Source organism: Cannabis sativa, chromosome X (assembly GCF_029168945.1).
Source record: "Cannabis sativa cultivar Pink pepper isolate KNU-18-1 chromosome X, ASM2916894v1, whole genome shotgun sequence".
Classification (NCBI taxonomy): domain Eukaryota; kingdom Viridiplantae; phylum Streptophyta; class Magnoliopsida; order Rosales; family Cannabaceae; genus Cannabis; species Cannabis sativa.
In genome coordinates, this window is record NC_083610.1 from 20,127,167 (window position 1) to 20,141,334 (window position 14,168).

Below are 14,168 nucleotides of genomic sequence, written 5' to 3' on the forward strand. Positions count from 1 at the left end.
TAATCAGCAATCACATAAATTAAAGCATTGAAATTTATGATGAAAATTTCATAACAACTAATTAAACGTTACCAAACAATTCAAACTTACAAATAACAACTAAAAACAATCTATAACAATACAAAATAATTACAATAACATTTTAACAATATAAAAATTTATCACCTTTCCAATCACAATATACATTTTTTGCCACAATAGAAACAATTGTCTTTTACCTTTTTGTTTTTAGACTTAGGGCCGACTTTATTCTTTTTGGCTTTAGGTGCCATTTTGCCTTTCGGCTTGGGCTTGTTACTGCTATCCCTACCGTCCCGTTTCATTTTCTTATTCGAATAAGAAAGAGAGATGAACTTTGCTTTAATGTTGTTTGACTCACATTTCTTGGACTTATCTTTGTTAAGGTTTTCAACATAATCAACTCGTTCAACTATAGAGTCATGTTGAACTATAACTTGTTCATTACACAGCTTATCGTGAACACTTTGAAACAATGAGTGAGCGACTCAAGAATAATGCTAACTTGAGTCCTCTTGTCTACGATAGACTCATGTGTCTCTGCCTCATACATTAGCGTAATCATGTGCAATGCATAATTTTTTACAAAGACAACTCAGTAAGAAAAAATTTTGTGGTTCTCACAAACCATCATTATGTCAGATTAGATTTCCACTCAGATTAGATTAGTTTTTCAATTGCTAGTAAAACATTAAAAGAATTTGACATAGTAGATATTTTTGAAATAAATAAAATGATATAATGGTTATACTTGAATAATAAATATCATTTCAAAATTACTATAAGTCTATAAACGTGATTCATGAGCACATACAAGTAAAATACATAAAATTTTGTTTAAGTGTTATTCCACGATAAAACTCTTTGACAATTGATTGCCGATTTATGGTCGGTATCGAGTCAATTTCATTGATATGAGACAATTCTCATATTTGTTATTTTGAATAAATTTAAATGTCTCATATTTTCTTTTTAATATATAAAATACTGCTTTTTGACCAAGTTAACAACTAACCACACGAAGCTTAGTTACACTTTGTGAGTGTAACCATTATTTTAGATTCTATGACTTAACTTAGTACACCGCCTTAAGGGTCGGTGTCACACTAAAATACATCACTTCTTCTTATCTTATTACTTCTTCTTATCTTATTCAAGAGATCAACTTTGAACAATAGTATAGACACATACCTTCCTTAGAGAGATGAAATTTAAGCCGTCTCGAGACTAGTCTATACTCCTTCGGTGTTAATCAATAATGGATGTCCTAGGTTACATTGACATTTATTCCTTCTCCCACTCACTATATTAGTTTAATGTGTTTGTTTTATTAATTCTCAAAATTAATTTTTTTTGGGACCCAGTAATATTTTTCTGTCTATTTTTCCGTTTGTTCAACTTTCTTCGTTACCAAACAAAATCTTCTATCCATTTTTCTTTTATTTTCTTTTTTCCTCTTTTCTCCTAAACTAAACATAAGGCCTTGTTTGACTTAGTTTTTATAAGTTCTTTTTTAGCTTTTAGAATAAAAAATTACTTCTAAGAGTGTTTGGATATAAAAAATAAAATATTATTTAATTTAAAAACTATTTTAGAAAAAGTTAGGATTTGTAGCTTCTCCTAAATGGACTTTTGAGAAGTTATTTATAAAATTAAAATAATTTAAATAATTCTTAGTTTACTCACAAAAGATTATTTTTTAATGATATTCAAAAAAAATTTATTAAAATAAAATTTTTATATAATAGTTATCCAAACTATAAAAATAACTTATACTTATCTTATACTTCTAATTATTATAAGTAAAAATAAAAGCTTAGTCATTTTCTATATACTTAAACACATCAGAAAAGAAAAATAGATCATGATATCAAACTAATATTTAAAAATTGCTTATTTTCAAAAGAAAAATATTTAAATAATACTTTATATATATATTTTGAAAAATAATGCTTTATATACTTATTTTTTTTTTTTGTGAAGAAAACAGATATAATGCTTTATATACTTGGGTAGGAAGTGATGTACGTATAATTTGCTTCAAAAGGAATTGGAAAGTGAGAATCGATCTGGCCATGTTAGACCAATATATAATAGTTTATCATCTATAATTAACTTATACCACTCATCTCATGGTCCTAATGGCTTGTAATTTACCATATCATATGAGCTTAGCTTCAGTCCTAAAAAAAAATGAGTAAACGTTGGTGGAACATATTCAAGCTCATAAAGAAAGTCTTAATTAATCGGCATATATACATACATACATACATTTAAGGGATATTGGCGGCTAAACCACCTAAACTTTACGGTTTGTAACACTTAACCACAAAAACCGAAATTTTGGCGGCTAAACTACCTAAACCCGGTTAGTTTTGCTCGCACACTCCGTCAAAATCACAGTTAAGTGCGCGGTGGGGTCCCACGTGTACACACTTGTACACGTGGCAAGTTTTCAGTGGTCCACGTAATATTAATTTAAAAAATAATTATAAATAATAATTAAAAAAATCAGAAAATAAAAATTAAAAAATATTTTTTTTTTACTTTTTCTTTTTCCTTTTCTTTTCTTTTTTTTTTTTTCCTTTTTTTTTCTTCCTCTTTCTTCTTCTTTTTCTACACAACTCCCAGCCCTATCTTTCTCTCTGTCTCGTCTCACCACTTCTCTTATACAAACACTGAAACGGTACTTCAAGAAGCCATGGGAGATAACTGGGCCCTGCGCGAGCCCCGAATACAGGTTGGTTGTTCCCAATGCTCTCGAGTACCGGCTGGAGTGTCCGGCGACGACTAAGCTCCAGGCCTGTGTGCCCACCTCCGATCCTGAGACCGTCGATGACATTAAACCAGCGCCGAAACCGTCCCCCGATCAGACGCACTGTCCTCAAGAAGGTGGATGTCGAGAAGTTAACGAAGGAGAAGACCTTCGATGATTCTGACTTCCCTAGGGTTTACTTGACCGCTCATGTTCAAGAAGATGAGAATGCTCGCGGTGGAGGCTACCAGATATGAGCCTTAATTTTTGGTTGGTAAACTCCTCAACATTAAATTCATATAAAATACTTTTGATTGGGATGGCTAGTTTTAAGTTTTCAATATTGAAAAGTAATTGATGTGAATGTTTGTTGCTATGCTAATCTGGTTTTACTGGATTTTCTTTGCCCTAGTTTGTTCATGTAAATCTACATAGAAAACTTAAATTTTACCTTTATGAATTTGAGTGATTTCCCTGCCGGAATACTTTCTGGAATAATACTCCTTCCATGGCTTTTGACTTTGGTGCTGCCCCTAACTGGTGAGACGAGAGAGAGAGAGAGAGAGCTGGGAGTTGTGTAGAAAAAGAAGAAGAAAGAGGAAGAAAAAAAAAAGAAAAGAAAAGGAAAAAGAAAAAGAAAAAAAAGTAAAAAAAAAATATTTTTAATTTTTATTTTCTGATTTTTTATTTTTATTTTTTAATATTAATAATTATTTTTTAAAATTAATATTACGTGGACCACTAAAAACTTGCCACGTGTACAAGTATGTACACGTAGGCAGTCCACCGTGGCACTTAACTGTGATTTTTAGACGGAGGTGTGCAGAGCAAAACGGAACCAAGGTTTAGGTAGTTTAGCCGCCAAAAATTCAGTTTTTGTGGTTAAGTGTTACAAACCGTAAAGTTCAGGTGGTTTAGCCGCCAATATCCCTACATTTAATTTGTTTTGCTTATTGTCCCAACATATTTGAGAATTATATCAAGTTGCATTTGTTAAAGACTAAATGAGTCGTACCATTTGCTAAAAGTTTCATTCTGTGTAGTCTTGATTCCCAAGTGATGTCAGTTTCAATTTAAGATGACTTTAAAACTAGATAAAAGATACATAATATTTAAGGTGAAGATGGTTTGACTTTCACAAATTCCCACTTGAAATTATATTATATATTGAGATAGTGCTATTATGATCCGAAATAGAAGGCAAACAGTCATCTTAGGTACATTCCCATGGTGACTATAAATAAAGGAGACTCAACAATGAAAAATCATACTCACTCGTAAACCCCCTTAAACCAAAGCACATAGAGAAAGTTATCTCAAATGGCTCAATATAGCCCACATCTCATTGTTGTAGCCCTCCTCTTAGGGCTACACCATATAATGGTTGCTGCAGCTCCAACTCCTTATCCAACTACCCCCGAAATCCCTTATCCTCCAACAATACCTACTACTCCAACACCAACAGCACCATCTGGAACACTCCCAACACCATCACCTTATCCTCCAGCATCGCCTACTACTTCACCACCAGCAACACCATCCCCAAAAGACCCGAAACCATCACCTTCTACTCCAAAACCCCAAAAACCATCCCCTAGTACTCCATCACCCGCAACGCCTTCCCCAAAACACCCAAAGCCATCACCTTCTACTCCAAAACACCCAAAACCATCACCATCACCAGTAACACCATCACCTTATCCTCCAACATCGCCTACTACTCCGTCACCAAAAACACCAAAACCATCACCTTCTACTCCAAAACCCCCAACGCCATCACCTGTAACACCTTCTCCAAAACCCCTAACACCATCAACGCCATCTCCCACCACTCCAACACCATCACCATCGACACCTTATCCAACACCCCCAAAACCATCACCATCGGTAACACCATCCCCCACTATTCCATCACCAACAACACCTTCTCCAACACCACCTACCCCTACTCCATCTCCACCATCACCAACAACTCATACACCTTATCCTCCTCCAACCCAATCTGATGATGCTGGAGTCAAAAGGGCTAGATGTTGGAATAAGAACTATCCTCAATGTTACAATACTGAACATATATGTCCCAATGCCTGTCCTGGTGGATGTGAAGTCGACTGTGTAACCTGCAAGCCAGTTTGTAGTAAGTCTCCCGAAATAGATTTTTTATTAAGTAATTCTTATACCAAAGAGTAATTTCTTTAATACTACTATATATTTTTTGGCAAATGCAGAATGTGACCAACCTGGAGCAGTGTGCCAAGATCCTCGTTTCATAGGCGGGGATGGTATCACTTTCTACTTCCATGGCAAGAAAGATCACGACTTTTGCCTATTATCTGATTCTAACCTCCATATAAATGCCCACTTCATTGGAAAGCGTAACTCAAATATGAAAAGAGACTTCACTTGGGTTCAATCAATTGGAATTCTCTTCGGTAAGCACCGACTCTCCATTGGCGCACTTAAAACTGATACATGGGATGACTCAGTTGACCGTCTCTTCATCACCTTCGATGGTGAGCCAATTATCCTACCAGAATCTAAAGGTGCTCGGTGGCAATCCAACAATGTCCCAAGCATTTTTGTAGTAAGAGGTGTTGACACTAATAATGTCATGGTGGAGGTTGATAGAATCCTTAGAATCACAGCAAAGGTTGTGCCTATAACTGAAGAGGACTCAAGGATTCATAATTATGGTATAACGAAAGAGGATACATTTGCCCATCTCGAACTCAGATTCAAGTTCTTCTCTTTAAGTAATGAAGTAACTGGTGTGTTAGGCCAAACATATAGGCCAGACTACACTAGTCGTGTGAATGTTGGGGCAAAAATGCCTATAATGGGAGGAGAAAGAGATTTTAAAACTTCAAATTTGTTTGCCACTGATTGTGTTGTTGCAAGGTTTAAGGGTATTAACAATAAAGAAGAAGATACTTTGGAAGGTTTAGAACTACCAAGCTTAAGTTGTGGTAGTGGAATAAACGGACAAGGAGTTGTATGCAAGAAATGAGATTGATTTTCTCTATATTGTCACAAATGGTAATATATTCATTTTTCAGCAAATAAAATAATTACATAAAATGGAAAGTCAATGAGACTATTCAGTGTAATCTGTTCTCTTAGAGATGAATTTATATAATTTTATTTTAAACAATATTAATATGAATGAAATAAGTTTTTATGTATTTCTCTTATTTATATATTATGATTGTTTAATTTGTTCAAATTTTTTATATTCTCTGTACTACAAATTATTTTCTCTGCATTTTAGTTTATGACGTTTATCAAATGTGATCATTGGTGTGGAAATGTATGGAGATTTTTATATTCTGAGAAATAAGTAATAAAAATTGATATTTGGCCTTTAGTATTACTTATGTGGTGTCATGTGTACTGTGTACCTTTTCTCTTCAATGAATAGAAATATAATTGCTTTCTTCTGATATGGTATCAGAGCCAAACAGCTCCTCATGGCATCAATAAATTGTACTAGCTCTACCCTACAAATGGAAGATGAAAATACCCAAAATCTCCTTCAAAATCCTACCATCATTAACTCACAAAACCTTAGTAATGCAGTCGCCTCACCCATCTTCTCCTCCCTTACTTTCTCGACACCCTCTTTTTCTTCTCTACCTTCAAACTTCCCTGCATTTAACCAAACCATTTCAGTCAAACTTGATGATTCTAATTGTTTGGAGAATGAAAATTCCAAATATTATCATTGCCAATGGCCTTGAAGGTTATATTGACAATATTGTTGCTTGTCCTTCACAATTTTCCAGATCCAACTTCGAACCTGACGGATCCGACATTCACAGTGTGGCATCGCTACAATTGACATCTCATGAGTTGGCTCTACGCCTCCATCTTCGATTCCATGCTTGGGCAACAAATAGTATGTCTTAACACAACTGCAAAATATGGGTCTCCCTTGAGAGAACATAAATAATAGCTTTGTTTGCTCGGAGCTCAGATTTTCAAATAGCCTTACAAAACTTGAAGAAGAAGGTCTTACTGCTTCAACATATTTACAGAAGCTAAAATCACTTTGTAACACCCTCGCATATGTTGATGAATCAATCTCTTCCCAAGATCATTTGACTTACCTTTTAAATGGTCTAAAACGAGAGTATAATGTCTTTGTGACTCCGATCTTGACCAGACCTGTCAAACCCACTGTTGAAGAAGTTCACGCTCTTTTACTAAGCTATGAAGCTCGCCTGGAACGTGAAATAGCAGTTGCATCGATTAGCTCCCTTCAAGCCAATTTTTCTTTATTCCAAAACAGAGACCAAAAACACCTTCTCAACAATCTCCCTTCACTTTCTGTTATCCTCCTCAATTAAACTAAAATTTCCCATCTACACTGCCCTCATTTCATAACCCACAAAGTCCATATCAATCTCATCCGAGATCCCAAAATCCATGGCTTTCTTCAAGTTCTTGTCCACAAACAAGACTACCCAAATGCCAAATTTGTTTTAAAATGAGCCACACTGCCATGATGTGTTACCATCACACTGGCTTTCAACCATCAGCACAATCCCCACGCCCATTCAATGCCTATTTCACCCAACAACAGCCACAATAGCCACTCCATCCACATCCACCCTCCATACTGTTGGACTTTGTGTCCTAAATAAAATTCTATTTCAATGTAATATTTTCTATTCAATTATCAATAAGGAAACATATTTATTTTTATTACTTATTTAATGTGTTATTTGGTTCATGTGACTATTTATTTATTTGATTTATAAGTTCATTCAAATCCTTATCACACTGATATTCTTGTTTATTGTATTCTCAACACAGTGGAAAGTAATCAAGATTGTGTGATTAAATGTATTCCTATAATTTATCAGTACACATGATTTGACTGATAGGATAATCTACAATGTAGTTTACTTGCACCATGGATAAGTGCCATGTCCTTTCCAGGGCATTGGTTAAAGTAAGCTTAGGTTGGATGAATGGAGTATGCATCAGAAGGGACCGATATTGAACTTGAATCAGATATAATAAACTTACCGTAATATCTATTCAATTCAATATCATCTAGTTGATCTTAGATCAAGTGATCTCAATCCTGAGATGGTTAGGTTCTAGTTCAGTTGCATTATTTGTGTTCTTAAATCGGTTCGTTAAAGTTGACCAAATGGTTCTTCTCGTGACATATAGATTAAGAACATGGTAGTTTAATTGAGTGGGAGCGCTAATCATAGATACGAAATCTATAGTTTCTATCTAGACATAAAAGTGAAACAATGATTTCCTTTGAGCTTGGCTTAATAGAGATAAGTGGTTGAGTACTCATTTCAGTGATTATATTATTTCACTAGAATATCATTTATAGGTAGCTAAGTGTTTTAAGGATAAAATACATTGAAGGGTGTAACAGTAAATTTGTCCCTACTCAATATAGATCATCTATAGAGGATCATTGATTACTAGGATTATAACAAATATATAATCTCATAGCGTATCTATTTCGTGGAACATATAGAGCGTTCTATATAATTGAGAGTGCAATTCCAAATCTATAGTGGTGCAAGGAGGAATTAATAAGTTAAAGAATTTATTTGGTAAATTTCTAGATCTGCTTATTGGAAGCTCGGTTATATATAGTTGAGACAAACTGCTTGTAAGACGCAGTTAATTAATTTTAATTAATCAATTATAATTCTAAAATTAGACTATGTCTAGTTTATGTATTTTTCACTAAGATATGGCTTGATTGTGAAGAAATAAGATTTTAGGATTTATTTGTTAATTAAGAGACTTTGTGGAGTCTAATTAATAAATAATATAAATGATAATTTTATTTGATAATTAATTTTAATTATCAAATAAATATTTTTGGCATTTATACGATTAGAATTGCAAAATATGGTATTTGGGAAATAATAGATAAATGGCAGAAATATAACTAGTGTTGGGCCCACATATGGCCGACCACTATAGTCTTATTTTTGCTATTATTTTATCATTTTTTATTCCAAATAATTCAATCCTAACCCTAAGTGAATTAGTATAAAAAGAAAAGAATAGTCTCATTATCCAACTAATGCTACTAAACCTAGTTTTCATTCTGTCGGACAACTAGTATTTTAAGACTTTTTTTTCTCTCTATAATATTTTGAAATCCTATAGTGTTCTTCATCATTAAAATTCGAGCCTTGGTGATTGAGTACATGCCCAGCCATACAAAATTAGTCCTCAATCATAGTGTGTAAGACTGTGAAGAATATAAACAACTGAAGGAGTGTCTGGCTCAGATCTTGATTATACTCTACGAGAGAAAAGGAACAAGGGTTAGAGATCTCAGTGGAATGAGTCATTTAATTCTGCTGAAACCAATGTAAGGTTTCTCATACTTTACATATGTTTAATTTTCATCGTTTTAGAAGTTCATATTTAGGATGTTAAAAATATACTTGTTAGTAAATCTAGATATTGGTAAAATATAATCCAACACACACAACCTTCATCCAACCCTCTCCTTTGTTACCCACTCCCCCTTTCTCGAATGCCATCACTAATCTCGCTTGGTATATGGACTCTGAATCTTCTCATCACTTCGCCCTAGATTTGAATCCCGTTGACTCTGCAACACCGTATCATGGTAATCACCAAATTACTATAGGTGGTAAGTTTGCTTCAATTTCTCATGTGGGATCTGCATATCTAAAACACATTATTTTGTCAATCACATCCAAACACATTTTATATTTGAAAATAAAGTGTAATTACTGTATTATGTAATTATTATTCTAATAATTACACAATTACTTTCAAATATATAAAGAACCAAATTATATGTACATACATAAGTAACATATTCAAAAATAACATCTATCTTGATATTAAATAAATGAGAATTGCTAATATGTATATTGTTGGTGTTTAGTATCTTTCTTAATTAGTATCACATAATTATTTGTTTAACTAAGTATCGGGTCCTATATAACTTAAAAAAATAACTTGAAGAGAATATTATCACTAACCAATCATTAAGTGTGAAGATATTGAGTATTACCTGGTGCGGAATATACTTGAGAGATATATTATAATTTGCGGAATTGGAAACTGGAAAGTGAGGATATATCTAGCCATAATTGGTACCATCTATATTAATACTTAGAGAAATGCTAAAGGGCACTAGTGGTGCATAGCACCTTCCTATGTGTTAATATCGCTATTGGTTTAACTAAGTATCGGGTCCCATATAATTTAATATAATAGTTTTTAGGTAGTATCGCTAGTCAATCGCAATGCGACATGTCGAGAAGGTGCTAGGCACCACTGGTGCCTAATATGCTCTAATACTTATTATCATTCATTGGTTTGGTTCTAAAAGTTGTTTGTGATTTTCCATATATCATATCATGAGCTCTAGCTAGTCCATAAAAAATGATTATTAGTTGTAAAGGTAACACTTGGCGTAACATATTCAAGCGCAGATAATGAAGAGATAGCTAGATAATATAAGAGTGCATTAATGTTAAAGAAAATAATTCAACTAAGAACCACCACAGAATGTATAATGTAATATATATTCTATCATCACAATTCACAATCCATGTCCAGGTCCATTATGGTTGTCTTAATCGGCATATATACATTATATAATTAATTTGTTAGCTTATGTTCCCAATAAATTGAATATAATTTAGATGGAGCATTGTTATTATGCACTAGTGGTGCCTAGCACCTTCTCGACATGTCACGTTGCGATTGATTAGCGATACTGACTAAAAATTATTATATTAAACTATGTGGGATCCGATACTTAGTTGAACCAATAGCGATACTGACATAAAAAGATGCTAGACACTACTAGTGTCCTTAAAAAGATGCTAGACACTACTAGTGTCCTTTAACATTTCTCAATTTAGATGCATTTGTTAACGAAGAGAAGAGTCGTAGCATTTGCTAAAAGTGATATCATTTTGTGTAGTCTTGGTTCCCAAGTGATACCAATTAATTTAAGACTAAAACAACGTAACTCTAAACTAAAATATATGATACAAGAAAAACAAAATCTATATTATTTGAGGTCAAGATATATATATATATGGTTTGACTTTCTTAGAAAACCACGTGAAACCATTTTTATTATATTGTAGTATTTGTGTTGTTATGATCCGAACTATAAGGCATAGAGTCCTCTTAGCTAGGTACATTCCCTTTTGGGACTATAAATAAAAGGAAACTGATCGGTAATGAAAATTATCACACTAACACAAACTTCCAAAGCAAAGCATATAGAGAAAGTTGTCTCAAATATGGCTCAACATAGCCCACATCTCACAATCTCAATTCTCATCTTGGTGCTATTCCAAGTAGTGGTGGAAGCAACACCTCCTGGAATCGCTAAGAACCCAAGCCATGCAAGATGCATGACAAAAATGTACAAGCATTGTTATAATTTGGAACATGTTTGTCCCAAGTTTTGTCCTGACGAGTGCACTGTTGAGTGTGTTTCTTGCAAACCGATATGTGTTGGGGCATCAAGCCCTAATCTGCCTGATACAAACTCTCCGCCAGTATATCCCACTCCTCCTACTATTCCTTCATCATCCACTCCAACACCTCCAACCACTACCCCAGAATTACCTTATCCTCCAACATCCCCTACTACTCCATCGCCAATAACATCTTCTCCAAAACCCCCAACACCATCACCTTCTACTCCAAAACCTGTAACACCTTCACCAAAACCCTCAACACCATCACCCACAAAACCTTCTCCAAAACCCCCAACACCTTCTCCAAAATCCCCAACACCATCCCCCACAACACCTTCTCCAAAACCCCCAACACCATCACCCACAACACCTTCTCCAAAACCCCCAACACCATCACCCACAACACCATCTCCTAATACTCCATCACCAACAACACCATCTCCAATACCATCAACTCCGACACCTTATCCAACACCCCCCAAACCATCAACACCATCACCACCAGTAACTCCATCCCCATCACCAACAAAACCTTCTCCAACACCATCACCAACAATACCTTCTCCACCACCGTTGACACCTTATCCAACACCCCCAACACCATCACCTTCTACAACACCCTCTAGTCCTAGTCCAACAACACCCTCACCGACAACACCTTTTCCAACACCACCTAACCCTACTCCATCTCCAACAACACCAACCACACCATCACCATTGAATCCATCTCCATCATCACCAACACCTCATACGCCTTATCCTCCTCCAACCCAATCTGATGGTGATGGTGTTAAGAGGGCTAGATGTAGGAACAAGAACTATCCTCAATGTTACAATACTGAACATGTATGTCCCAACTCTTGCCCTAGTGGATGTGAGGTCGAATGTGTAACATGCAAGCCAGTTTGTAGTAAGTCTCTCAAAAGAAAATTTTTAATTAAATAATTCTTTTAATTAATGCATGTTATTCTCATAAAGTAAAACCGTTTTTTGTATATATAATCCAGATTTGATAATATTATATACTTTTGTCCAAATACAGAATGTGATCAACCTGGAGCAGTGTGTCAAGATCCTCGTTTCATAGGTGGAGATGGCATCACTTTCTACTTCCATGGCAAGAAAGATCACGACTTTTGCCTGTTATCTGATTCAAACCTTCATATAAATGCTCACTTCATTGGCAAACATAACTTAAATATGAAAAGAGACTTTACTTGGGTTCAATCCATTGGAATTCTCTTTGGTAAGCACCAATTATTCATTGGCGCACTTAAAACAGATAGATGGGATGACTCAGTTGATCGTCTCTTCATCTCATTCGATGGTGAGCCAATTACGCTATCAGAATCTAAAGGTGCTCGATGGCAATCGAGTAATGTCCCAAGCATTTCTGTTATAAGAGATGATGACACTAACAATGTGATAGTTGGGTTCGAAAGAATATTTAGAATCACAGCAAAAGTTGTGCCTATAACTGAAGAGGACTCAAGGATTCACAATTATGGTATAACGAAAGATGATACTTTTGCCCATCTCGACCTCGGATTCAAGTTTTTATCTTTAAGTAGCAAAGTAACTGGTGTGTTGGGCCAAACATATAGGCCAAACTACAAGAGTCTTGTTAATGTTGGGGCCAAAATGCCTATAATGGGAGGAGATAAAGAGTTCAAAACTTCAAATCTGTTTGCCACTGATTGTGTTGTTGCAAGGTTTAAGGGTATTAATAGTAAAGAAGAAAATATATTGGAAGATTTAGATCTACCAAGCTTAAGTTGTGGTAGTGGAATAGATGGAGGAGTTGTTTGTAAGAAATAAGATGGACTTGTCTGTATGATCACAAATGAAATGATTCATTTTATAGCAAATAAAGTAATTATAAACTATAGAAAATCAATGAGCTTTTCAATGTAATTTGTTCTCTTAAAGATAAATTTATGTGATTTTATTTAAAATAATATTAATAAGAAAATAGAAGTTCTTATCTATTCTATTTTTTATTGGGTAAATACCATTTTGGACCCTGTGTTTTGCAAAAGTTACAGATTGGACCCTGTGTTTTGTTAAATGACAAAATAGACCCTGTATTTTCTAAAATAGTAAAAATAAGACCCTGAGCTTAATTTTTGCAACTTTTTTTTTTAATACAACCAACTTGAAGACAATACTTAATACGAACAGATAGAAAAAATGTAAACAGTTTTGTCATAGCACTTTTAGATCGGATTATAATTAAACTTTATTTTGACAAAAAATCAATTCAGGGTCCTATTTATACTATTTTAGAAAATACAGGGTCCATTTTGTTATTTAACAAAATACAGGGTCCAATTGGTAACTTTTGTAAAACAGAGAGTCTAAAATGGTATTTACCCTTTTTTATTTAACAACTCGTGCCTCTTCTATTTAACAAAAATTCTAGGAGCACAATGTGGCAGTAGTAAAATTTTGGGGTATAAAATATAATAGTGGTAAGAAATAAAATTGCCAATTATTTAATAAAAATCTAATAAAATCTAATTAAAGTCCCATAAATTATTAATATTTAAATTTGAGGAAAATATTTAAGTCGCTAATAATTTGGCTGCAGAATATTATTTATAACAAAGTTTAGAAAATAAAATAAATTGGATAAATAGCAGCATAAGAAATTAAAGTTTTGAATTTATAAGTATCATAGACCCAATTATTTTTTTAACGGCATAAGTACTTAATGTTTGTAAAACTATAATAATTTTCCTTCAATTTTGTTAGTACAAGCTATGTTATTGTCACAGGGGTAAATACTATTTTAGATCCTATATTTTATAAAAGTTATCAATTGGACCATTCGTTTTGTTAAATAACAAAATGGACCTTGTATTTTCCAAAATTATACAAAGAGGACCCTGAACTGATTTTTTGTCAAAATAAAACTTAATAAT

The 14,168-nt window shown here is 33.9% G+C and overlaps 2 protein-coding genes and 1 pseudogene across 2 annotated transcripts; all 3 read left to right on the forward strand.

Moving 5' to 3' along the window:
- The first annotated feature begins 493 nt into the window (after positions 1-493).
- LOC133032087 (uncharacterized) lies at positions 494-3,708 on the forward strand (annotated as a pseudogene).
- A 13-nt stretch (positions 3,709-3,721) lies between these two features.
- Positions 3,722-5,918, forward strand: LOC115702589 (uncharacterized). Its single transcript, XM_061106840.1, has 2 exons — positions 3,722-4,910; positions 5,002-5,918. The coding sequence occupies exons 1-2, from the start codon at positions 4,094-4,096 to the stop codon at positions 5,778-5,780; spliced, it is 1,596 nt and encodes a 531-aa protein (XP_060962823.1). The 5' UTR covers positions 3,722-4,093; the 3' UTR covers positions 5,781-5,918.
- Positions 5,919-11,061: 5,143 nt separating this feature from the next.
- Positions 11,062-13,062, forward strand: LOC115702528 (uncharacterized). The gene is made up of 2 exons (XM_061105916.1): positions 11,062-12,154; positions 12,287-13,062. Exons 1-2 carry the CDS (start codon positions 11,062-11,064, stop codon positions 13,060-13,062), a joined length of 1,869 nt encoding a protein of 622 aa, XP_060961899.1.
- Positions 13,063-14,168: the final 1,106 nt, after the last annotated feature.